The sequence below is a fragment of the Falco punctatus genome (genome assembly GCF_963210335.1).
Source record: "Falco punctatus genome assembly, chromosome: 13".
In the NCBI taxonomy this organism is placed as follows: Eukaryota; Metazoa; Chordata; class Aves; order Falconiformes; family Falconidae; genus Falco; species Falco punctatus.
The window spans coordinates 8679467-8705089 of NC_137593.1; the positions used below are offsets into that span (position 1 = coordinate 8679467).

The window sequence follows — 25623 nt, forward strand, 5'->3', positions numbered from 1 at the left end:
TTAAGTTAGCACCACTAACTGTGTTATACCCTCCATTCCTGACAAACCACCCTTCATTGCCTTAATGTTCTCATTACGTTTGATACATTGCATCACTGTTCATTTATTATAGCATTTTAACTTAGGTTCAGATTATATATCACTGGTAGAACTCTCTGGGATAAAGGGCAATGAATACTTTAATTGCCTGATAAATTATTAAGCACACTCCTTTAATTGGGTAATGTGGTGTTTACATCTTTGAAGCAAATAATTATGGAATCTGTATGGGTGCAGATTTTTGCTAAACACACAGCTACCAATCGCTATCTCCCCTTGAGAATAATAGTTTTATCGGGCTATTAAAATAAACACCACACAGGATAGATTGTACCAGATGCCAGGCAAGATCTGCAGCTGGAACAACGAGGCAAACCTCCATCAAAGTCAAAGGACGTACACTGACTTACATCAGCCAAGGGACTGGTCTTCTGCATCCAATGGATTTCACTCAAAGCAAGGCAAAATAACAGGAGACCTACATTTTACACTGCTTTAGCTAACCTAGTTCATTTGAACTGAAATGGGTCACAGTGTACCCACACAAGGAGTTCAGCAGTGAACCTGACTTCAGAAGGAGCACAGGGAAAATGCAGCTTGGGAGAGCAAGCACGTATTGTGTTAAACAGAGCCTGGCACGACAGAAAACTGGTCTTCTGGCTGCTCTTGTAATGCAGATTAAAAATAAAATATCCCCTGGAAGGGGCACAGCCTAAGCAGCCACTTATAGCCCATAGGGAAAAGATGTGGCCATACAGCTGAGAGGGAGAAGCACACTCCTGCCCAAGAGCTTACTGCTCCCAGCTTTCTCTTCTGTCTGTTCAACTCTGCACTGTGCAAAACTTCAAGAAATCCCAGTTTCATCATCCCTTCTTTCCTGCGCCTCGTGAATGTGAAAATATTTGTCACATCCTTTCCAGCCATATGCTATGCTTCTTGCTTATTAAAAGAGAGAAGGAAGCAGATGTCTAGGATGAAGCTTTGCGGTGCTTGGAAGTATTCAAGAAATGTGGCTTTTCAGGATAAGTTAACATTTCAAAGGTGTTTCCTATCTGTTTGTTATAAGCTTTTGGTAAGACAGTGTGCCTGAGCTCAGACCCTGCATACAAAACACATTGAAACGAATTGTACTTTATCTCACTCTGACTTGACCCCTGCAATGTCGAGCTCTTCAGAGGTTCAAGGTAAAGAGGTGCTAAGCTTACAGAGGACAGTCACTCCTAGTCCTGTACCTATGCAACGGCTCTGTTTACAGCTGGGTTTGGAGCAATCTCTCTGTGATTCAGGGCAGCCCATCCTGGGAACGTGGGGGCTAAGTGACAAGCAGTGGGCAGGAGCAGGTAAAGAGCCCTTGGGGGAGGTGGACAGGGAAAGCAAGACTGTATTAATGCCTGTGTTCACCTTTTGGCACAGATATCCACTCCTTTCATCAAAGGGGCTTGGTACTTGCCAAGCTCCACAGTGAGAGGCAAGCGTGGTTGCACCCAAACACGATCAGCTGCAAGACAAGCGGCACCAGTGCCAAGCAGATGTAGTGGTGGAGCCTCTCCTGTACCCTCTGCTATGTCCTGTGGCTTCCTTTTCTCCTCAGAAGTGTTTTTCACCAGAACTGCACAGCCTAGAGCCACCAGGCTTTCACTTTATTTAAGGCTCCACTCTCATTCCTCTGTGGCCAGAGGACCACAAAGCAACTCTGGAAAAAAACATACACACATGTATTTACATGCACATCACATTACTTTTCCCAAGAAAAGATAACTCTTCAGTGTTGCCTTTACCTGTCAAGGCCCATGTCATGCCACGCAATGCTGTGGCACAGCAAGAGCTGGGCTTGGCCCCCATTTTCTGCAGCACTTGGGTGAAAACACAGTTAAGTCTTACAAATAAGAGAGCTCTCTGCCTTCTCAAGGGCTGCTGAGAAAAATGCAGTCACAAACCTACTGCTTACTGTCAGTGAATCTCAATAACAAAGTCAAATTAGGTAAAATCCCAGCTGATAGCTCCTTACAAAAGCTGAGGTTGAACCAGTACATCCAGAAAAAACATCTAATTCAATGCTCAGATCTTAAGAAAATCAATGCCTCTGAACACACACCCAAATGAAAACAAGTGTAGATGGAGAAATTCCTCAGGTTAATGCTTCTAAACAGATCAATGCACAAGCTCCTGCAGACTGATTTCCTGGAGCTCCAGCTCCACATTAGCTCTTCAGGACAGCCCTAACCTGCCATGGATCTATGAAACCAGGCAGTAGGGCTATTAGTTTCTTGCCCCTCCTTCTTCAGTTTTCCTTTTACTCCCCCCAGACTCCAGCCACTTGCCCACCCCCTCTAGGCAATCCCAGGACAACTTTCCCTGCTCCCTGTTGTCTCTCCATCTTGCCATCCACCACAGAACAGTTCCCAGTCGTTCAAGAGGTTTCTATCCCAGCTAATCATTTTCCTGCTGCAAGTTGCTGGGCTAACAGCAAAGGAAAAAGCCCAGAAGCATCAAGAGGCTGGGCAAGAGCAAAGGCCAAAACAGCTGCCAGGGGTGGGTCAGCGAAGTCCAGGCTTGCAGAAAGTCATCCCCTTCCCCAGCCAGCGGCGAGGCTGGCCCAGCCTGCTCACTCATTTTAGCATTTCTGCTGTATCATACCACATGAAAGGGTGGTGGAAAGAGCTCAGTCCAACCGTGCCCTCGCTTTTATGGGATCCATCCATTCCTCCTCCTTTCACTGATAACCTTTTAAATCACATCCCAAAAGGGTCCCTGTGCCAGTCAGAACATCATTGTATTGCTCAATCAGTTATACCTGCAGGGCAGCCAGTTGTTAGTGCTGATTGTGCCACTAATGGGCACAAAGACACTCAGCATACGGCTCAATAACCATTACCGTTACCTCAAAGTAAATTTACCCCCAACACCCATGCTATCAGGAGAGAGTGCCCAGAGAACACAACAACAAAGAGAAATAAAGCAGCTTTAAATGCGTATTTTGGTGACAGTGGTGGTGATTGTAAGTGTCTTCATGGCCTTTAGCTGCACACACAGTAGGCAGTAAAGTCAAAGGGGTCCCCTGCACAGCGGGAGCCCAGCTGGGGCGGGATTCCTGCCCACAAAGCCTCCTGGAGGAGAGTCACTTCATACCATCACCCTGCTCCCACACGGGGACGAGGGAACCTGCACATCCCAAGGGCCACAGAAAACCGTGTGGCTGGCAGCTTACGGCACAGGGCCCAGGCACTGGCCACTGACAGTCTGCTGCTGAATTTGGCCTTTCTCCCAACAGCTCTTTACAAATTTAACAGGTGCTACTTCCCACTTCAGCTGGCAAAACCTCTGCATTTCATCCTGCTTTTGGATGTCTGTCTGCAAGACCTAAAGCTTTTGAGCTGCTCACGTTTTATGCTCTCTCAGTCTACTCTTCTCACTTTCACATTAGCTTTTACCACCATCCCCTCCAAGTCAGTACTTTATCATACAAAACATAGCAAGAGCAAAGCAACTGCCCTGTTCATCTGTAAAGAAGGTCCTGTACAATGAAGTGCAGTAACAACCCGCAAGGCATTACGCCGATTCACTGGCTTTAAGTCCTCAGCGCTGGAATCAAATTGTCTCTGGGGTTGTTCCCACATAAAAATTAATACCTTCTCCAAACGGGGAGGGAGGCAGAACAAATTGCCAAGCAGAAGGACAGCCATGCAGTCAGCCAAACAGCCGCTGCTGACCTATGGCAGCGCCTCTCAGGCTCCGTTTGCTGCCTGCGCTCAAGCCTGTAAGTGCAGCAGCAGCCCCCCAGCCCAGGCTGTGCGCAAAGTTCATGGGGAGCACAACCCACACGCAGGGAGCAAAGCTTCCTCCCTGGCTGGGAAATGCCTTGCACCACCATCCCTCATCCCTGCATGCAAAGGGCTAGTGCTATAGGAGCAGGACTGCTCTGGTATATGATGCAAAATACACAGGCAAGGCTTTAGAGGACCAGGGTCAGAACGATGCAAAGGTCTTGCTGGGAATGTGAGGGTCCCCAGGAGTCAGGCTCACTCTGAGGTGGATAAGGTGAAGATGACAATGGAGGAAAGGGCTTGTGTTCCTGGAGAAACATTTGAAATGGAATTCCACCTCCAAAAGAAAAGATCCCATTCTGTTTTCAGTACCCCACCACAGCCCCATTAGCAGCTTCCTCACCCAGCTGCAGCCTCAGTGGTGTGTCACACAGCTGTAAAGTGACATAAAAGACAAAAAAGGGTGCACATAAACATGTTTCCACGTCAAGAACGTTCCCAAATGCTACAGGCTGACAATAACACAGGCTAAAAATAATGCAGAGTTTAATTTGTAGCACTCTACAAACTGTTACAAACAGTGGGAAATAATAGCTGTCTATTTTCTTCTCTCTGGCTCAAGGCACTTCTTATCTGCCTTTGCCTGGGTGACCATGTTATCACATCTCTTTGCATGGATGGGGGGGAAACAGGCATGTTGCATCTGATTCTGTTGCTTTATCTCTACCAGTGTTTTTGGAGCCCTTCCCACTTTGGTTATGCTAATCTGATAACATTATTTCTGAGCAAGTTGCCGCAGCAGAGGTACTAAGAGCTGCCTAGCAGAGGCCAAATCCAGTGCAATCAAATATGCCACTTTGTATTTCAGACATTGATTTCAAAGGGTGCAAGTGCACCATGTCTTTGAAGTCAGAGGCAAAACAAAACTAAAACTTTTCTGGAAGTGTGAGAAGACATGAGACAGCAGGGGAGACATTAAGTGCCCCATGTTGTATAAAATGAGAATGCAAACAGCAAGGGAAGCACACCAAAGCCTCGCCTAGCAGAACCAAAGCTGCCTCCAAATCTGACCATCTCTCCTTGAAGGCTGGAGCAGTTTAAATGGCTTTTGGTGCCAGCTGACCTCCAGATCCCCTTATCTGTGGGTGCAGCACCCGGCTACTCCCTGCTGAGCCCTGCAGCTCTGGCGTGGGGGCTGCAGCCGAGCTCCTGCTCTCTGCCTGCTCCTGCGCTGGCAGCCTCCAGCCAAAGCAGGAACATGAGCACCAAGGAAATGACAGATTTCCCCACTACGCCTCACCTTTAATTTAGCATTAAGGTTCCCCACAACACAGGGCTGGCAAGGGTGGACAGTCACCCTCGCAGCAGGGGACCAGGATGGTGGCAGCAGGCACAGCCCTGTGATGTACGCCCAGGAACATGCTCACACACAGCTAAATGGCTCCAGATGCCACAGCTGAGTAGTTTGGAGTATCGTGTTTCAGCAATAAAAGCGAGAACATTGTGGGAATCAAACCTTTGCTCTCCATATTGAAGCTGCAAGCACCAGATCGCTCAGGCTCTACTTCATTGGCATCAAAGCTGCTATGTCAGGAAGGGCAATGCAGTTGTGTGATGAAACATCACACCTCTGGACCTCGAAACCCAGCAGGGGGTTCCCTGGTGCAAACTTTTCCTATGGCCAACCCAGCTGTGTTCTCTCCCAAGTCAAGGTCCAGGTCGGGCACTGGCAGAAGCAGCACCCATTCTGGGAGCTCAGCATTTTTGCTTGCCGAGTACCTAATACCTCCTGTAGAGAAGGAGAAATAATGGATTTTCCAGTCTGATGGACAAAGCAGGTCAGAGTGGAAAAAGTTTGTTGCAGTTGACCTGAAAAGGACTTCTTTTTTTTCATTTAAATATTAAAAATCCACATTAAATATTTCAAAATCTAGCTTTTAAAAAAGATTAAGGGATGTTTTTAAGCTAGAAAACTACTTCAAAACAGAGTCCAAGAGTTTAATTGTGAAAGTATTGGAACAGTATTTTTGTGAGCTTCAAAACAAAGTGACAGTTTCAGAAGTCGTCCTATCTGCAGCCAAAATTATCACTTTGATTTAGGCCATTTTTGCGAAATGTTTGAGTACTTCTAAGCAGAAAAATTTCACAGAACTCATTCAGCCCTACTGTCGGAGATAACAGACTGTAACTCTGTTAAGACCTGCACATCTACCAGACACAAGACTCCTTTCACAAGATGGCAGATCCATTTGTTCATGGACCAGGTGGATAATTTTGGAGTAGGTAATCCTTCATTGGTCAGTTTATCATTGACTGCAACTATTTTTTTTGTCATTCAGACGTATATACTAAGAAAGATACCTCTCCCCATGTTCCTAGTTAGAGCCAACAAGAACATCCAGGAACAGCGACAGCTGCTTATTCAGAATTCAGCCCTTCACACAGAGCAGCAGAACCTGCTGGCCTGCAGCTCCAGCCCCGTCACACACCAGTGCCCGTGTAAATATTTCTGTTGTGTGAGCCACAGAGGCAATTAGACTAAACCACGTAGTTAAGAACAGAGTTTGGACATCCCTGAGGATGCTGCTTTTTCTGATACTTTCAAATTACTGAACTACAGCGAGGGAGGCGTGTATCACTTATGATGATGTCTCCAGGGGTAATTGCAGCAATGAGCTGACTCAGCAGCATCACCATCCTCCCCAGGGCATGGCAGCGGTGTGCTGGGGCAGACACGGGTTGCACCGTGCAATACTTTAGGGGTCCCAGAGGAAACTGGCATGTCCGTGCAGTCAGGCTGCCAGAAAAGGCATCGAGTTTGTCATACCAAATGTCTGCAGGGAAGGGGGGCTGCTGGATTGACAGAAAAGAGTACTTGGGAAGTGCTAGTGAAAACTCCTGCAGCCTGTTGCCCACCCTTCCTTGCACTTCTTCACAAAACACCATATATAGAAGGGTCGACAGCAGAAGTGTGTCATCTAGTCTGCCTGCAGGGATTAGAAAACTGGTATAAATTATCTTTTTCATTAATTACTTGATCCTACCTAATCCCCAGTAGATTATGTCGACCTCGATAGACCAAATCTAGGTTTCTTAGCCTACACAACCTCTTTACGCTGTTTCCTAGCTTCCATTGCGGAGCTACTTTCCAGCTTTATTACATCCTGGCTCTCTTCCACTGTGGCTCAGCAGATCCACAGCATCTCCGCTGCGAGTCCTGCCGGCCGCACGGCACAAACTCAAGCCCTTCTGCGCTGCTCAGTGAACTAGGTGTTTCTGTCCAAAATGTTCTGCCCAAAAAACGTTACAAGTGCTCCAGAAAAGAGAAGGTGTTCAAGATGTCCCCTGACCCTGGAAATCCAGGAAGATTTACAACCTCCCACAGGTAAAACATCAGGGAGCTCAGGGCTGCTGGACATCCCAGGCCAAACTGGTACCAACAGAAGAGCATAAAACCACAGCATGAAGGAGGCAGCACTATGGATGTTCCCAAGCACATTCCAAGGGATATCAGTACTATGACATATATAAATTGATTTTTCAGACTAAACTCAATAGCTACTTATCTCCAACAGCAAAATTAACATTCAATTAGATTCACTAAATAATTCATGACAATACATTCGATGTGGCAGCAAGTTCCAGCAGTGAATCATCCGTGTTTCACATTATTGTGCTGACAGTAACTAGGATTATTTTATAAATTAAGACATCCTTCATTGTTTCCACCATCCACACCCAGATTCTTATGGAGCTCGAAGCCTTACCACCTCCTATTGCCTAAGGCAACTTTTGAAGGGATAAAAGAAATTGTGTTATTGAGATTTTTAATTTAAAGCAATTTAACCATACATAGAAGCTTCATTAACTGCTGGATTTTTTTCCAGCAATGAAACACATTTGGAGCTCTGCAAACCTTTTGTAACAAGTGATGCAGAACCACTGTTTAGTCATGCAAATGAAATGAGAGTTAACAGAAAGGCATTCTGGGGACCATGAACCTTTTGCCAAAACTCAAAGCAAAGATTACTATTGTCAGTCAAATGGCAGAAGCATTTCCAAATTGTCTTTTGTGCCTGTGCATTATTGGGGGAAGGATAAACAAGACAGAGTAAACATTTCCTGCAGTCTGAGATACCCAGAGTACCAAGTACTGCAGGAAGGGATGCAAACAGTTTCCTAAGAAACTGCTGAACAGATACATAGTGTTACTACTACAAGCTGAGAGGGAAAAAAATACCAACACAGTTTTCCATCCATCACTGAAGCACTCCAACCTTTACCAAATTCATCCTTTCTCATCATCATACATGAGAACAAAGCAGACACTCAAAAAGAAGACTTTGGCAAGCAAACCACAAAATTCACCCAGTTCTGCTTTGCAGTCTGAAAGCTGTTTTCTCTTGATGATCAGGCACACTGTTCTCCCAGAGCAAACCCAGTGCCACTCCAGCGAAGCCCGGGGAGCAAGCCCAGGCTTGGCCCAAGACAACCAGAGACAAGCTGGCTCCTGGCCTCTGTAGCTTTCTGCCTTGACATTTGAAACCCTTCTCATTAATTGCTTTTAATAAGACATCTATTTATACACAGAGAACCTAGAAACAGGGGCTGGGACATATGCTGGTTTGGAAGCTCAGAGCCTGCAGCCAGGCATCCTAGCAGCTCAACTGCTGTTTTTATTTGTGTAGTTGTGTTTCACACCCTCCTCTACAGAGGCGGTGTAATTAAAACCACCTGGAAGCTCGAAGTGCCTCTCGCCACACAGCCAGCTGACACTGAAACCACAACCCCAGTCTTGGAGGACAGTATATTCCTCCAACTTAGTTTTACTCTCTCAAAGCCCATCTGGCTCCATCTCTGCTCCCCCGGGACCGGCAGTTTGGTAAATATGGGGTACCCTCTCCCCTGGGAACACCAGGTGCTGGGTACAGCACCCGCAGCACTGCACACTCAGACGCCCGAGGCACCACGTGCTCACACCTGAGAGCCCAGAAGGGGCACAGTGAAGGAGTGGAGACCCCCATAATGCTGCCTGGGCAGTACTTTTCTCTTTGAACTGAAAGATTTTGTAAACAGGGTTTAGCAAACTGTAGGTAAAATTTGAGCTCTCTCTAACCTTAATCTTGGAGATTACTAGCGAGGCTCATATTGCTGAGGGATCAAAGATGAATAGCCATTTTAGCCTGTGCCTCCACAGCAGCTTTTACAGCGTTAGATACAATGACCAGGTGCACAGCTGGTTTAAACTACTTCAACTTTATTTTCTCTGCTAGCAATAAGAGCAAGTTCACTTCATCCAAGGACTTCTCGCAAGGTCAGTATTAGATAAAGCTGTTACACAGGTCTCCCTAAACTGCACAACATTTACTCTTTTTTGTTTGTTTCTGTTGAGACCTCCACAGGTGCTAAACAACTCATTAAGATATTGTGTTCTGCAGCCACCAGAGTGTGTTGACATATAAGATCAGCAACAGATACTTTAACAGAAGAAATAAAGAAAGAACCTCCCACCACTTGCTACTGTGCAGCAAGGAAGGAGCGTGAGCATGAGTCCCAGAGACCAGGCACGGGCTGGCTGTGTCCAGATTCCCAGTTGTCCCCATTTGCAGGGTACACTCCCTGTATAACAGTGGTGACTTCAAGCCCAGACAGGGAAACAAGCTCATTGCCATCATGATAGTAAGCAAACATCTGATAGCAAGCAAACAGTGCAGCTGTGGACTCACAGCCTGGGGCTGTGGGTCCTCAACGAGACAGACTGTGATGCCCAAGGGATACGCATCTAGCTAGCACTGGCTCAGCAAGCAGCAGCAGCCCCTGTAATGAACAAACTTGCCATAGTTTGTGCAAAAAAATACAGAGCATGGATTATCTCTAAGGCTTCTGTTTGGTCCAGAGCAACAACTGGCTGCAAAAGCCAGAGAGGAAGTGTGATCCAAAAGCTTTTGAAAGGGAAAGATACAAAACAAGCCTTAGAGATGCTCTAAAAATGAAGTGTTAACTCCATCCATGCTTCTTTGATAACACAGCCAGGTAAATTGCAGCAGTGATCACATCCTGCACTGAAAGTAGGCAGCATCCATTGTAAGAGTCTGAGCAGCACAGGTTAAGAGATACATTGCAGGAGCCTCTCTTGCATTATAAAAAAAGTTAGTGAATTAGAGAGATTGGCAAAAGACAGGAAAGGCTGGAGAACACTTGAGCATGATGCCAAAACCCACAAGCCACTAAATGGCTCTGTTTTGCAAGCTAAATGGCTATTCATGCCATTAAGACCAAGAGTGACAGTACTAACAATTTATCACAGAACATCTACTCTAGACTCAATGAAAAATCGCCCCAGTAAGAAATACGTCAGTAGAGCTGGCAGATATTTTCTTTATTAGAAAGGCCTCTCTGATAACCAAATTCATTGGGAATTTTAGCAATTTCTTTGTATAAACTTCTGCATACAAAACTCAACATAGACAAATGTAAATGGGAGCTTTTGAAATCCAGCATTTTATTAAATCAGGGCTACATTTCTCAGTGGAGCTTTAAAGCAGGGGTTTTTTTCTGCAAAGCACATTTAGAAACAAGATGATATAACTACTGAAGAGCCAGTACCACTGCTGGAGTTTGCGTTTAGCCCCTCCCCAGCCCCAATAAAAGTTAGATGCAGTATGGGGAAGCTGATGCCATTGTCCTTGGGGTGCAGTAATTGGGGTTCTTCATTGTTAGTGTTTTTTAACCAAAATCTACACATGTTCCAAATTAGACACAAAAACAAAAAGGAAGAAACTTTACTAATGGGAAGTATGCAAAGCAGGATCCAGCATCCCGCCCTCTGAATTTTCCCACTGAGGCTGCTGGGTCAGGAGATGGCAGGCTTGGCTGTAACAACGAGCACCAAGCCCTGGTGAGCTAGGATGGGAAACTGCAGTAGCTGTCACTTCCAATTTCCTTTCCGATGTGACAGTGCAAAGATATGAAAGGAGCAGTTTGCCCTGGCTGCTCTCCTGGGGCCCAGCAGCCAGACGTGGTGCCTCTTGGGCATCCCCAGTGCAGGAGAGCTCTGAGTGCCTCTGCATTCCCAGCCCACAGCTTCCCCAAAACTTGGCTTTGCAATTGCTGCTTTGCACAAGCACTGGGCAAGCTCCAACCTGGAGCAAAGCAGGGCTGGAAAGCTGAAAAGCAAAGAGAGAACTCTTGCTAGGGCGAGGGACTCCCAACAGCTGCATCTGTCCCAGCCAGCAAAGCCACTGCTCAAGTTCAGATGCACACAATGCACACAGCAAGGCATCAGAGATGACCATGGGGACACTGTGAGGAGCAAGGTTCCTCTAGCACCCTGCACACCATGAAGCTGTCTCATGCCCAAGCTGCCCTTGGACACAGGGTGTGTCTGACCTCGGCCATGGCAAGAGCTTTTGGGAATGCCATCCTAAGCATGCAGAGCATAAGCCTTGACAGGGAAAACTGTAGCAAATGAGCAACCCACCCTGCCCTCACACAGGCTGGTCCACAGCTGGTTCTCTCCATTGCCTGATCCAGGGAGGTCCAAGAGAGCTCCCTTGGTGGCATGCAGAGTTCTGAGATGGTGGCTTCAGGCAGGAGCAGACAGCCAGGTCCAGCCAGGGATAGCTTTGAACCCTCCCCCAAATCCCCCACCTCCTGCAATCTGCCCTAATGCTGGCATCATTCGTAGTCTAGCACGGTGAGGCAGCGCTCTCTCGTTCTAGCTCGGGTCCGGGGAGCCAGAGGGCTGTCCAGGGAGGACCGCGTGGTGCCAGCAGCAGAGGAAGCTGGTGAAGCCCATAAGCTCCCTCAGCGCTCTCCTGCTACATCATATACCCTTTTTTGCAGCGATGGAAAACAGTTTAGCTGGGGGGTGGTGGTGTGTGTAGTTAGGGCAGAAGGGGCTTATTACATGAAACCAGTCCAACCCCCTGCAATACATGCCAGCACATTCCAGCTGGCAGTGATATTTTGGCTGTCCCCCTTGGAGAGGGGTCAGAGCCACCCTGGCAATTCATGCTGCCCTAGGAGGCATGTCATACACAGGGCACTGCCTGCTGTGCACAACAGGGTGCTCAGAGCCCCAGCAGCCCATCCAGGCATGGAAGGGGACAGACAGGCAACATGCAGACCCCAGAGAACACAAGCTTCCAACTCCCACATGGCCCCGGGGAGGAGGATCTGCCCTGCATAGATGACCAGATTTCCTGCTTTTAAAAATAAAACCCAACCAGTGGAAAATTGCACCTAGGAGTGAAATTGTGCTCAAACCCATTGTTTTCCACAGCTACTCATCCAGCAGCCTAGGAACAGCAAAAATTAAGAGTTCATGCACAAGTTCAGTGGTATTCCCTGGTGCAGCAAGATGAAGCTTTTAGTAACAAGGTCACCCAGAAATTCTCAAGTTTGCCATGCAACATCACCCCACTCCCACACAGCCTTACAGGGTGCTCAGAAAAGGTAAAGCCATTTCTCTTTTAAATCCACATAATTTCAGTGCATTAATGAAGTTCTCTGCTCTGTCCACACTGAAAAAGGACACACTAGACCATGCTTTAAAGGGTCAGGAAGGGAGAGTGCAACAGCCTTTGACCTCTGACAGCAAATTACTCCTTTAATCCTCACAACAGAGACATTTAGCGTGGTGCTGAAGGCCTGAAGTCTACCTAATCCTGCTGGTGACCTGGAGAGATCAAGTGCAGAGGGCTGCACAATGCTTATAAGCCACAACCCATCAGCCTGGCTATTCCCCAGGCTCTACTGAGATCCCCAGGTCAGGATTTCCCCAGCCCCAGCCCTCCTTTCCCCCAGGCAGGGCTGAGGAGCTCTGCACACTCTCTGCACACCCAGAGCAGCACCAAGGTGTGCTGAAAAAAAAAAATATCGGTGTTTCAGACCACTAAATCCATCCCCCTTGACCTGTGAAGAAACAGGTTTAACCTGGAGATGGTATTATAAGGCAAGTCTCACAGTATAGAGAAATTGCAACTTGATTTTAGTGTCATTTTTACCACTGCATGGCCAGTTTTACTCCATTTCATGTCTAACCCTCCAGAGAGCCAGAGACCAACATCACTTGCAGCACACTTATTGCAACAGACAGGTGAGAAAAAGCACCTCACAGACCTGGGAGTCCACCCCACCCCAGCAGTGGCAAAGAGCCTCAGCGACAGTGGGTGACACAGTGTATTTAACTAAAACTCTGCTGGAAAAAGAAAGGAATAAAGGCTGACAGAGCCATTGTTCTAATAAGAAGTTTATCATGGCCTCTGTGGAAATGAAGTGTCTCTTCATGTTTGCCAGTCGGTGCAGAGAAGGACAAGGCGAGCAGATCGACTGGAATCCCAATTACATGGTGCAGGGTCAGTCAACGAGGATGTTACATTCAACTCTCCTACAACACACAACACTTCAAAGCCTTTAAGAAGCTGTTTTAAACAAGAGGCTAAAATGCAAATCTCGCTTCTTGCCGACTAGAAAAGAACAAAGAATTTCTCACAAAGGCCTCTGAAAGATTAGGCATGTTATTGTTAACGCTGTGTAAGAAGTGGACATTAATTAATGCTGAACTGCAAAGAAATTCCAGTAGTCTCACATATTTCATTCCTGCCACTGCAGCAATGAACTCATTATGAATAAAGAAATTAAAAACATATATCAGAAGGCAAAGTTAATGATCTTTTTCCTATTATTGTGAGCAACATACACCACTGGACTAGAATTAAAGGAGGAACATAGCTTTTGTTATAGGATAAGATCACAGCCCAAAGCACATCCTTTGCTGAGAATGAAGTGTTTATCAAGTGATTTCCAAGATACACACTGTGACCTTGAGCCGTACACTTAATATCTGACACCCAGTAGGTTTTCTAGCCACAAAATGGTAACAGCAGCACTTACCTCCTGCGAACTGAGAGTCAAACTTAGGGTGTGGGGACCACTTTGCTCATCCGTCCTTGTGTGGTGCATGCTACGAGAGCTGGGGACATCCTGGAGAGTCCTCCAGTCACAGCGAGAAGACAGTGAAGTCACATCTCAGGGTAACATGGGTGGGTATTTAGGAGCAGGCTTGGTGGAACCAGAGACACCTGGGCAAGGTGGCTGGCAGGAACACTTAGAAGCCCAGCAAGAGAATGTTACAACCAACTGAGGGAAAATTGGGCTCAAAGGAAGAGCTGGGGGTTGAGGCAAGACCAGCTGAAGTGGATGAAAAAGATCCAGCAGTGTAGAGTCGGTCAGTCAGTTAAAACTGTATTTGTGCTGCCAGGAGCAGGTTGAGGATTTTTGCATTCTTGGTAAATTAAAAAAACTTCAGGTGTAGGATTGCATAATCATCCACAAAAACAAGCAAAGCCACAACTGCAGTGAATCAGTGATGCTCCAAGGACACCTGAGAGCAGCTCAGCTCCATGCACAGACATGGCCAAGGGACACCATCTCTTTTCTTCAGCATTTGCCCATTCCCAAGACATCTGTCACCTTGCAAATTAACCCAGGCTGACACTCAGCAAGGCACGTCTGCAGCTGCAGTGAACCTTTCCTGCAAGTTCCCATCTCAGATATTTCAGTAGTCCTTGCTTTCATATCTCTACTATTTTTACTGCTTCCATTAGTCTTTTCAGCTTGAACTGAACAGTCTGCCTTCACATTATTTCCATCATTGCTCTGCCCCTATCTGATACATGTGTCAGTGACTGAAAAATTCCATGAAGCTTAGATAAATCCATGTTGTCTGGTAAATAATAGCAGTGTGTGTCCCCGTTCAAAGAAAGTGATGAAAGGTTTATTAATGTAGCATCAGATGAATTTGTTTTGTATAATTACGCATAGAATTTAAAAAGAGATGTCATGCAGGCAATCTTTAGAGTCATAATAGACAATCTGTAAGAAAGAACAAAGGAAAATAATTTTAATAAAACATCATGCCCTAAGCAAGAAATATGCTTCATGTATCATACATGAGAAAAGATAGTTATTTGATGTAAAACGGAATTGTGACCTTGCTGCAGAGCGTTCATTACCTAACACCGCGACAAGCAAATGAATGGATTTTGGAATAGTGCAAATAATAGTAATAATAATAATTTTTGGTTCCTGGCATTTGCTCGCTGACAGCCAGATTTAGCAGCAAGTGTTTTGTATTATTATTTATAAAAGGGATTGCAAATAGAATTCCACATAACCTTAAGACATTACGGAAGCATATGTCTAGCGCAAGGGTATTACACACAAGTAATCAAGGTTTTGTGAGTGCTTATAAGGCAAGCAGTGGAAGACCAGAAACAAAATGCTGGCTGCCAGAAGAATGCATGCTTTATGCAAGGACACATATGTACATGCAACTATCAATTATGCATCGTTCTTAGGCATTTGAATCCCTACATAGGAAGGTTATGATGATGGTTACTATGGAAATTACTCATGCGGTTTCTTACGCATTTTGCACACTATAAACAGTTGTGTGATAGTCTGTTGATACTGTTTAAGGGAACTGTAGCACTCCCAGGAGGTGCTGAATCAAGTTTGGACACCACCCTCTGCAGAAAGCCTTTCCCTTGCTAAACATGAAGGGGGTGCCTGAATCATCTCCTCCAGTAGGTCCCAGTTCAGTTCTTCTGGGCTGGACTCCAGAGCTGCCCAGAGCCTGCCCCAGCACCCTGCTGTCCAACAGGGCACCACCTCAAAATACCAGCAAACTTCCTCTTCAACAGCTGATGGAAAAAATTCCCCCTTCCCACAGCCTATACCAGCCTGTCTGCAGAGCATCAGGAACGGGCTGTGGGAATGATGTGTATTTGGGGTGAAAATTTACTGCAAGAGAGACCGACTGCTGCTCCTGGGAGGGTGGACAGATTGAGAAAAGCTGGTGCTTTCACAGTGATGGAGAGAACACCAAAGCGCTCTGCCCCAGCTGAAGGATGTGCTGCCAAAAATTAAGGCAGGGGGCAGGAAACACTGTATAGGGGTTTTACCTCATTAAACCTGCACAAAACCTAAATCAGGCCTTAGGAGCAGCTTGCAACAGAGCACGTATTCTGTGTGGAGCTGGCAGGATTGCCTTTGTTTTTCAACAAAGATCACAAATAGGTTTCTAAACCACCTCAATGTGTTTAAAATGGTGAAGTTATTAGGCAAGGAGGCACAATAAAAGAAACATCTCTGCAAATGGAAAACCCCTAGGCATATACGCCTTCAAAATGCTATTGGAATTTTAAGCCCTGATAATTGCTTTGTAATGTAAGCAATTGCATTATGAGCATGAACACCGCAGCCGATGCATCACCGCAGCCGTACCTTCCGCCCTGCCTGCGGTCTTTTCCCCTCAGCAAAGTACCCTCTGATTGCGGTGGGCTTAAATGGAACTCATGGCACAACTGATTGCATGTGCTAAAGGGAGTCGGTTTAATGGACAAACCTAGCTGCTGTGTAGCCGTCTGTGCAAGACCATAGCAAAAGGAAGAAAGCCCCACGGAGCAGCACCGGGCACTGCCCCCAGCACCGCCAGCCAGGAGCGTATCCCAGCATGCGAGGGGACCTTCGTCAGCTCTCCTCGAAAGGGAGGGCACCAAATGACTTTTGCTCTCTGAAGCCATAATTTATTAGAAAACCGCTAGAACAAGGCAATTTTTCTAATGGAGAAAGTTTCCCTCCTCTAAGAGCAACAAATTAAAATTGGAGAGGGCTGAACACAAACCCAACTGCACCCTTGCAGGCTGTCATTTCTTTCAGGCTTGTTCTGAATTCAGTGGTTTCAGAGGCTGCATCTAAAATATATTCAATCTCCCCTAGGTCCCAGACATTTCTTCTCACCCATCACCACCAGGCTGATGCCCAGCAGCTCGAACAGAAGCCCACCCACCCCACACTCAACCCTGTTGCCCCGGGGGCAGTGGCCACAGCAGAATCACCTTCCTCCCTGCCAGCTCTGCTGTGGACTAACGCACACAGTAAATCACCAGCAAACAAATAAAAAAACACCCCACTGTATCGCAGAGGGACTAAAATTAGCAGTGAAGTTGCCTGGAGGTACAGGAGCAGTCGAATTTGGTACGTGGCAACCCGCAGCCTCCCAGAGCCAGAGCAGGAGCTGCGTGGGACAGGGCTCGTGTGAGCAGTGGCCAAAGTTCTATAGGTGACCCCACCTATAGCTGGCAGGCCCTCCGATGAGTTTGCTGCTTACGTTTTCCATAGAATTTGGGCTGAAAATATTCATGGTGGGCGCCTGCTGCAGACTATTTTGGCAGGGGTGGGGTGGGGGGGAAGCTTCACAGAACAGCTTCACAGTTTCCGAGCAGTGGGCTGGAGACAAAATGCCACGTTTTGTCCGTGTTAAAGGCTCTGAAGCATTTAATTGAAAAGCTTTAGCAACCCTGTACTTAGGAGGAGGGGCTGGGAATTTGGCAGGAGGGTTTTGGTGTCAGAAGTGTCCCTTTTGCTATTTTTGGGGGGAAAAAAAGCTGCAAAACTGGTCAAATTGTGAACCTATCAAGGTTTGCAAACACTCAGTAAAGACCTACTCAAACAAACGTAGCTGCCAAATTCCACAGCCAGGCTTGCTTCTGGATGTCCTGCTTCCCACCAGACCCCAGAGGGGACACTGTCCCTCCTGAGACCTCTGCTTTCGGGGGAGAAGGCAGCAGCTCCTCCTCCCTGTGCCCTCGCAGCAGAGCCATCCCGGGGTGGGCACATCCCACCAGCACCCGGGAGGGTCCAGCCCCCGGTGCCAGGGCTGCGCTGGAGCTGCCTGGGGCCTTCCCATGGAGTGTGACAGGACATGGGATCATTCACACTTGGGATCAGAGTCTGCTTTTACCCACACCTGTACCCACCCCCCCAACCATTCAGCAGCACTATAGTTGTAATCATTATCACCCCTGAAAATGTTGCAATTTTCTGTATTTTCAGTTCCTCAATTACATTCATTATCACATTAAACATTCCTGATGCTACAGGAACAGACTAAAAACAGTAAGCCTGTATCTTCTTAACACAAACGTAACCCTTTTGTACTACTGAGAGTGTAGCAGGCTCACTGTTTTACAGCAACGAAGCTTTTGTTTCCAGAAATCCAATTCATAAAGAATACTTGCCAAGGCTGTACACATTTCATTCAGGGTTTTTGTTGTCAGTTTTGGTGTTGTTTTTTTTTTTTTTTTTTCTTACTGCCACTAACATTTCTTCAAGTTCAAATCTGATTTAGGATTAGACCAGCAATTGAAATAAAATGGAAGAGTCATAGAAAAGCAAAAAAAAAAAAAAAAATTCCCCTCCAACTGCAGGGCACAACCGCACCACCTTCAGGCAGGCAGCCCTGTGCCCACCCCAGGCTGTGGGATCCACACACCTTCTGCTGCTATAAATAGCCACAGCCACTTTGCTCTGTCTCCAAAAATAGAAGCACATTGCAAAGGAGATAGAAACAGTAAAACACTGTACATAAGGTTTGGTGTCTTTTTTTAAATAAATACAAATTTGTAACCAAAGCTGCCCAAGGCAGGCAGTGATGCAGCCGGGGAGACGTTATCTGCAGGCGCATGCAGGGGAACCAGCTGATGGCTGCAGGAACCAGGTCGGGGGTGAGGAACAAGCAGGTTTTGATGCTATCCCACTTCTCCCCATGCCAAGCTCCAAGTCACAACAGCATGATTAAAACATATAACAAAAATTGATATCTGCCCGTCTGGCTACTCCAGAGCTCCAGCGAGGGTAAACAGACCACCCTCAGGTTTGCTCGCTGCCTCCACAGTGCAGGCTCTGAGGGAGCGTCCCCTGCTCCAGGAGAGTCACGCAGTAGCACATGGCACCCAGGCTCTGCCCTGGCACTCACCTGGGGCAGATGCAGCTCCTGCTACCCCTGGGCAAACAAAACCAAGCCTGCTTTTCCCAGCCTGGTGGCTTCAGCCACACCATGGTCACAGAACAGCACCAGATACTAGACACCCCAACACCAGGCACCAGTGCTGTTGGACCTGACCTCCTTCCACTGGCTGGATCCCAAGCAGGGAGCACAATCCTGGGTCTATCCTGCCCAGACATTAGAGATGCCATAACACTTTATAGGAACAAAGATTTTGTCCCAAATTGCCAACACCCACAGCATGCGATAGCCCTGCTGCTGCTGGGTGAGCTTTGACAATAAGCTCAAAGCCAGAGGCAGGGAAAACAGACACATCATGGATCTGGCATTATGTTGCTGTTTGTTGTATTAATTCAGAGGAATTAGTGTCACAGGACAGGAGGCATATAAGGCCACTGAGGAAATACAGCGAGGAAGGTACCTTGCCCAGCATCCTGGCTGTGGACTTGCCCTACTCCAGCCTCAAAGGGATCCTTCAGCTAACAGAGGGACAGACCTCTGCTGGCTGCTACCAAGAGTCACCTGAAGGCTGCTGGAAGGGTTTTGCAAGAGAAATCGAGGAATGATTCTCAATTCCTACTTTATCTAGTAAAAAGAATTGAAAGCAGCTCAGCTGCACTCATTTACAGTTGCCTGTCCTCTGCTCCACCCTGGTGGGCTCAGCAGCACAGAGGCCCCCACACAGCAGCACTTGTACAGGGAGTCAGAGCTCTCTGGCTGTGGGTACCCAGGACACGCGCAACAAACAGATTTCTAGCCCCGTACCTTCGCCTTATCCCTCTAACTCCAGGCAGCTCTCACCACAGAGCTGCCTAGCCTTGGGCATTCACAGGTCAAACGTTTCACTTACACTGATTTTTGAATGTCATTACCAGCTATTTGAAACACAGAACATTCTTAGCCTCCCTCGGATCAACTTTTTCAGCAATGCTTGTTCCAGGGAAAAAAACCAACCACTAAAACAAACAAACAGATCTTCAGCAACTCAAGCAGCCACCAGAGCACAGGCAGTGCTTTGCCACAGGGTGAAGAGAGGTCACGCAGTGGGGGCTCATTACCAGAGCAGGAGGGTTGCGAGGCGACATCAAGCAGACCAGGCACATCTCCTGCAGAAAGTCACCCTCTCTCTGAATCTTTGTAATTGGTGATCAGTCCCATACAAGGCCAGAAATCAGGCTTATTAAAGCATGAACTGCTGAACCCCTTGTTAGATGCCAACAACATCTTCACCTGTGGAATTATTTACCCTGCAGACAGGGTTACTGGCCCTGGAGAGAAAAAAAAAAAAAAAAAAAAACACAAACACATTTCTAGCAGAGATAGTGCAGCTGGGGCACATTTCCCATCCATGGGATGATACCATGCTGTCTCACAGAGAGGATGCTTCCCACACACACCAGAAAATAGCCAGTACAGCTGCATGCACACAAGCCATATGTTTCTGTATAAGGTACCTATATGGTACAGCTCCCCTTCTGCTTTCACTGTATTTTATCTTTAAATTGAGAGAGCTTTTTTGTAGCAAATCATCAGAGAGGAACAGCTAGTTACCAAGGAGATTCTCTGATGAATCAGACACTGACTGGTATAAGATCTAGACAGGCTGTAGCTTCTTAATTCGTGAGACCTTACATTTTAAACAGGGGGAAAAAGATCCTATCACAACCAGCCATGGACCACGCCAGCAAAAGCAGCTTTTATTTTTGCCATAGGAACAAATAGCAAGCACACAGTGTGGGAAATCAGTGAGCAGCCGGAGATGAATGGGAGCGTCTCTCCAGCACACTCTTGACTCAGAAAAGCAAATACCACCCAAGGACAAAGTGGTCCGATGGAGGTGACTGAGGGGAAGGCTGGGAAGCCCCTGATTTCACACCGGCACGTGCAAGGATACGCAGGGAAGAGTGAGCACTGGAGAAAGAGCTGCGTGCCTGCTTCTGCACAGCCCTGGCATTTTGGAAAGTAAAGGTTGCACAGCCTGGCGAGGTGCTGCCGATCCGTGTGCTGGCCACGGGCGCAGCGCAATACTGGGACTGCCCCAACCCTGAGCCCGCTTTCCTGCCAGACTCCTGCAGTTTTCTTTTGAGGAGCGGGTGAGACAGATGAATTTCACCAAATGACAGCAAAGGCACTGACCCCGTGCCAAGCATCCTGCCCTCGTGGGGATGGCCATCATGCCCCGGAGGAGCCCAGGCAGCCAGGGATACACAGACAGCAGATGAGAAGAAGAGATTTTATGAAGGTGGGAATAACAAGGAGCTGCATGAAACAAAGTTTGACAAGAAAAAGCTCCGCTTTTTTGGGCTGACTGGATTCAGATGGTCTTTGCACCCACTTCCTTCTGGCGGCTTGTTTCTGAATAATTACTGAACCCTGGTGCTTCACCTGCATTTAAAAACAAAGTAATTAAAACTGCCTGGGAACTGCAAGAGCAGCGAGAAATATTTGGAGACATCAAGAGACAAGATATATGGAAAACTCCTGCTTGTAGATAGGCTGTTTTCCCAAAGGTGGAAACTACAGAAGTATGTAGATGAGAGGGAAAATCTCCCTGTCAGATCCCATTGAAATCTCCGTTTTGGGTGCTGCTGCTCCGCTGCTACTAAGGTAAACCTGATCCTTACCGGGGGAAGCTGCAGGATGCGCTGAGGTGTTTGGGACAGTGCCGAGAGCTTAGATGGGCTGCTGTGAAGTATCAGGGAGTGAAGATTAAAACATATATTAGAGCAAATTCAGGCTTTACTGCACCCTGGAAAAGGATTTTCCTAGAGCGATTGTGTCCGACAAGAGGCTGGCACAAGCCAGGCTTTAACCAAGGATTTGAGTGAAGGGCATCTTATAAGCAAACAGTTTCAAGTGCTGTTTTGAGATATAAATTACACTTGCTCATCTCAGAAATTAATTAGCTGTCGGTAGCATTTGTGGGCTGAAGCTAGAGGCTTACAGTAACATTTTAGTGATGCATATTGTGATGTTATCATGGGAGGACCACTTATTACCGGGCCTTATTTAGAAAGCAAAAATACTCCAGAATGCTGCAATAGAGACTGAAAACAGCATATGGGGTAGGGAAGGGGTGCAAGAAACACTTGCTGACAGCAAGCTGCTTTTGGCACTGCAAAAAAAATTGTCAGGAATTTCCAAGCCATGGCTCACAGCCAGTGGGTAACTCACTGTCCGTCCCCCTCCAGCTTCATACAGGGGCTCGTACAGCATTCACTTGCTGCCCTTCCCAGCTGTGCCAGGCAAATTAAAGATGTAGTAGCAGCAAATTAAAACAGGCTGCCAGCATTCATGCACTTAATGGGCTATTTGGTCTTGTTTGACTTCATATTTATGATCTTTATTCACTTTAGGGTGAAGTTGAAGTCATTTATATGTTTGCATTTAAAACAGGGAAGGGCTGAGAAAGCTGTAACTGCACACAAACTTCCCACAGGCAAAGCACAAACTTCCACGGACTCCTCAGCTTACAAACCACACTATGCCACAACAGTGCTGTTATTCCAGCCTTGGGCTGATTTGGGATATCCATATTCCCCAGGAAGCACTCGGAGTTTGTTTTTCCAAATGTGTACAAACAGCAGTTGCTACAACATGAAGCAGATCTTACAGAGTGCTTTTAATCCAAGAACAGCAAACAGGCAGGTTAGGGATTTACCCGTGGAGAAACTGAGGCAGCGAGCATTTAAATAATTTGGATAAAAAACTGCAGCCAAACAGAAAAAGTGTCCAGATAGGAACTTAAGTCCTCAGTTCCGCCACTTTGCAGTAACTATTGGTCTGGAAAGCCTTGAAAATGCACCGCTCACGTGACTTTGGCTATGCAGCAAAGCTGGCCTCGACACGGGGACTAAGGGCAGCACAGCCCCTGTACAGTGTGGTCCCTGGGCTGGACAACACCTGCATTCTCTCTTTGCTTGTGAACACTGACAGCAGCAAATAAGTAAGAGGTTGACAGTGGTCTAAACACTGGCTTTTGAGTTTAAGGTTTGTTGCCACAAGCATTTGCCTGCGTAATAAGGAGAATAAAGTCAAGGAAAGAGGTGGGGATTCAAGAGGAATATGAACTGCCAGGTAAAGGGTGGACTCCACCAAGCCATATGCTTGGCAGCAAATCTGGTCCCTCAGTACTAAACTTGTGTTGAAACAGGGAGAGATTTTGATACAGATAAAGTTGAAATACAAAGAAACTGATGTAATTTGCTCCAGACCTCTGCATGCACATATTCTTATATGGTGTTTGAGAAATCAATTATTCTTGGCGCATATAGAGTCCGTTGCTGAGCTCAGAATCCAGGCACTGAGGAAACTTATGAAACAACCATACAGATTAGCTCTGTCATAATCCACTCAGTCCCAATTGAAGAAATCCCCCAGGAGGGCTTTGTTGCCTTGCTAGAAATCCCCTTATTCACCAGCAGCCCCTGGGCAGGGCAGATGGGTTTTTACTTCACAGGGATGCTCTGCGCTAGCTCCAGCCATTGACTTCTCCTCACCCAAAAAAGGGGCTTAGGCAGATCCCACAGGGTGTCTCCCTGTGTCCCCAGCATGATCCCCCTTACCTCAGCTGCTCGCTCCAGGGGACGCCCTGGGAGTCCCAAGGCTGCAGTGGGTTGAGCAAGCCAGCTTTGGGAGGAGGACTCAGGACCAGCCTGGCCCCTCACATGCTCTGGAAGGCAAAGCTCAGTGCCAGCACAGCGGGGAGGCACAGAATCCTTCCTGACAACCTTCTCTGAATGACCCAGATTGCATCAACAGGCTCTGGAGGGAGCCCACAGCCAGTGCTCTTCAGATGGGAGCATAGGATTTGCAACATGGGGCCCAAGAGGGACAAGGAACACAGCAATGGGAAAAGAAAGCAGAAGGCCTCAGCACCCTTCCCACCTTCAAAGCTGGTAAATGTCTCTTATTTCCCTTTCTACTCTTTCTTATAAAGAAGCCGGAGAAGTCACCCCCTCCCTGTGCTACTTTGCATGCCAAGTGGCAGGGTACTGGGGAGACCCAATGCCAGTATTGAACCTTGCCTTCCAGGCTGCTGTTCAAAAGCCCAGAGGCAGCCCAGCAGGCTGGAGCATTGCATGTGTGTGTCCAGAATGACCCAACATTTGTCCCCTTGATATTTAAGGATTATTTGGTAGATAAGCTCATGAATAACCGGGTGCTGCATGTTGTGCCAGCAGAGGGGCAGTGGCAGCAAAGGAGTCTCCTGGGTTTTGCATGCTTGTTCAGAGGCTACAAACACAGAAGTATTGATGCTTGTAATACCCCTCCAGGCGAAGGGCAGGCAGAGAGAGCAGACCCTAATCAGTGAAGGGGTCTACATGAAACGCGCCCCCCCCCAGGCACAATGCACAGAGGGACATGCCAGAAGCCTCCACTCCCACGAGAGTCTCCCTTTGGGACACTGCAGCTCTGCAGTGCCTCTTGGGCTGAGCAATGCCTTTTGACTCATGTAATCTTGTTTAAATGCAACAAGCATCTTCTCCTATGCAGGTGCAAGCCACGAGCACCATTATTCTGGGCATATAAGCCACTTAAAGCAGCATTGCCTCTCTTAATGGAAGAGAAGCATCACAGCAGTAGCTACACTATGGACCATTAATTTACTGCCAGGTGGCTTAATCCTAGACTTGAACACGCATTTAACTAGAGGTCTAGAGCAAAAAATATTACAGTGCAACTGTAGAAATGCACTTTCACAGTAATAGTTTTAGTGCCAGTTGAACTCTGAGGCAGAACTCCCTCCAGCTCCCATGCAGGCAGGGGCTCACTTCTATGTGCCCACGTGCAGGTAAACACTGTGGGGTGGGATATTCGGTCATTAACAAAAGTATGAGGCAATGCCATTTCAGTAAGTGTTTCATGAGAAATGAACGTGGAAGTATGGAGTCAGGCAAAAAACTACTTCATTATCATTTAGGTAAAGATTCTCCAGTGCAGAACTGAAAATCTGTACCGCTGATACAGCCCCACAGATGCTTGTTACCCCTGTGCTTCATGCACACGTCTATGCTCTTTGCTGGGCTGAGTCCAGATCAATTGGCTTCGCTCAGCACCACGCTCGCCCTCCAGCACAAGCACATGACCTGCCACTTAGTGCTCACAAGTGTCATTTCCCAGCTGCACTGCCAGGGGTGTGCAGGAGGGGTACCAGGACAAATTTCTATACAATATTTGCCAGTTTAACTCCCAATTTGCCCAGCACAGCCATGTCCACTTCTAAAACAGGTCAGCTGCACCCCTCAGTAAGCTGGTCTTTCTAACTGGTATGTGTCCAGCAGCAGTTTTATGCTTTTGCTAATATCAGTGGAGATTTTAAATTGCCTTTAATTAGAGCTTTGAAAGATCCCACTGTTTCTCAGCAATTAGCTTCTGTACTGGGTTTGAATTGAACAGCAGCCCTTCACACTAGAGAATGTGACAAGCTTGGAAAACTGTTCATTTTTTACTCTGTTTCCAAGTCTTAACTCTGCTGCTGATGCGTAAAGGCTGGTGAGGAGACAAAATAAGTCTCATACAAGGGAGAAATGAATGAAAAGTTTCAGAAATAACTTAAGCCCATCTACATCCTACCCACATGCTCACTGATGGGTTTGTTCTGCTTAAAACCAAAGTCTGCCTCCACTAATTCACACTTAAGTAGGTCTGAGTGAAGCTGCGTGGTTTTGAGAAGCACTGGAAGTTTGAGATGTGGGGCCATGATGGGAAGAATCCCGCTGCTGCCAGCAGACCCGCTGGGTCTCAGCACTGCGGGCTGCCTCCCAGCAGTCAGCAGGTCAGCACTAGGACGCTAAGGCTGCTCTTGCATGGGATTTTCTGTCAGCACAAGGTCTTTGTGTGAAAGGAAAAGACCTTTCCTTCCCCCTCAGCCCGTTCTCTGGCCCTCTCCCCTCCCCATCCTTCAATGTCCCCCAGCTCTGTCACCCTTATTAGACTTCTGACCCATTAGATTCTACCTCCCCA

General features: G+C 47.1%; 1 protein-coding gene across 6 annotated transcripts in view; it reads left to right on the top strand.

The window, feature by feature from the left end:
- The window catches only part of LOC308072740 (calcium-activated potassium channel subunit beta-2), a 161533-nt gene that overhangs the window by 87399 nt on the left and 48511 nt on the right, over positions 1–25623 (top strand). Inside the window, exons 1-2 of one of the 6 annotated variants that reach the window (XM_080410040.1) lie at positions 19947–21264; positions 23406–23555. The exons of 4 other annotated variants lie outside the window; for them this stretch is intronic. In XM_080410040.1, the coding sequence (XP_080266166.1) occupies positions 21191–21264; positions 23406–23555 (224 nt within the window). In that variant the 5' untranslated portion in view covers positions 19947–21190. Of the gene's footprint in view, positions 1–19946; positions 21265–23405; positions 23556–25623 lie in introns of those variants that run through there. One more of the 6 variants, XM_080410041.1, reaches the window with a different exon arrangement.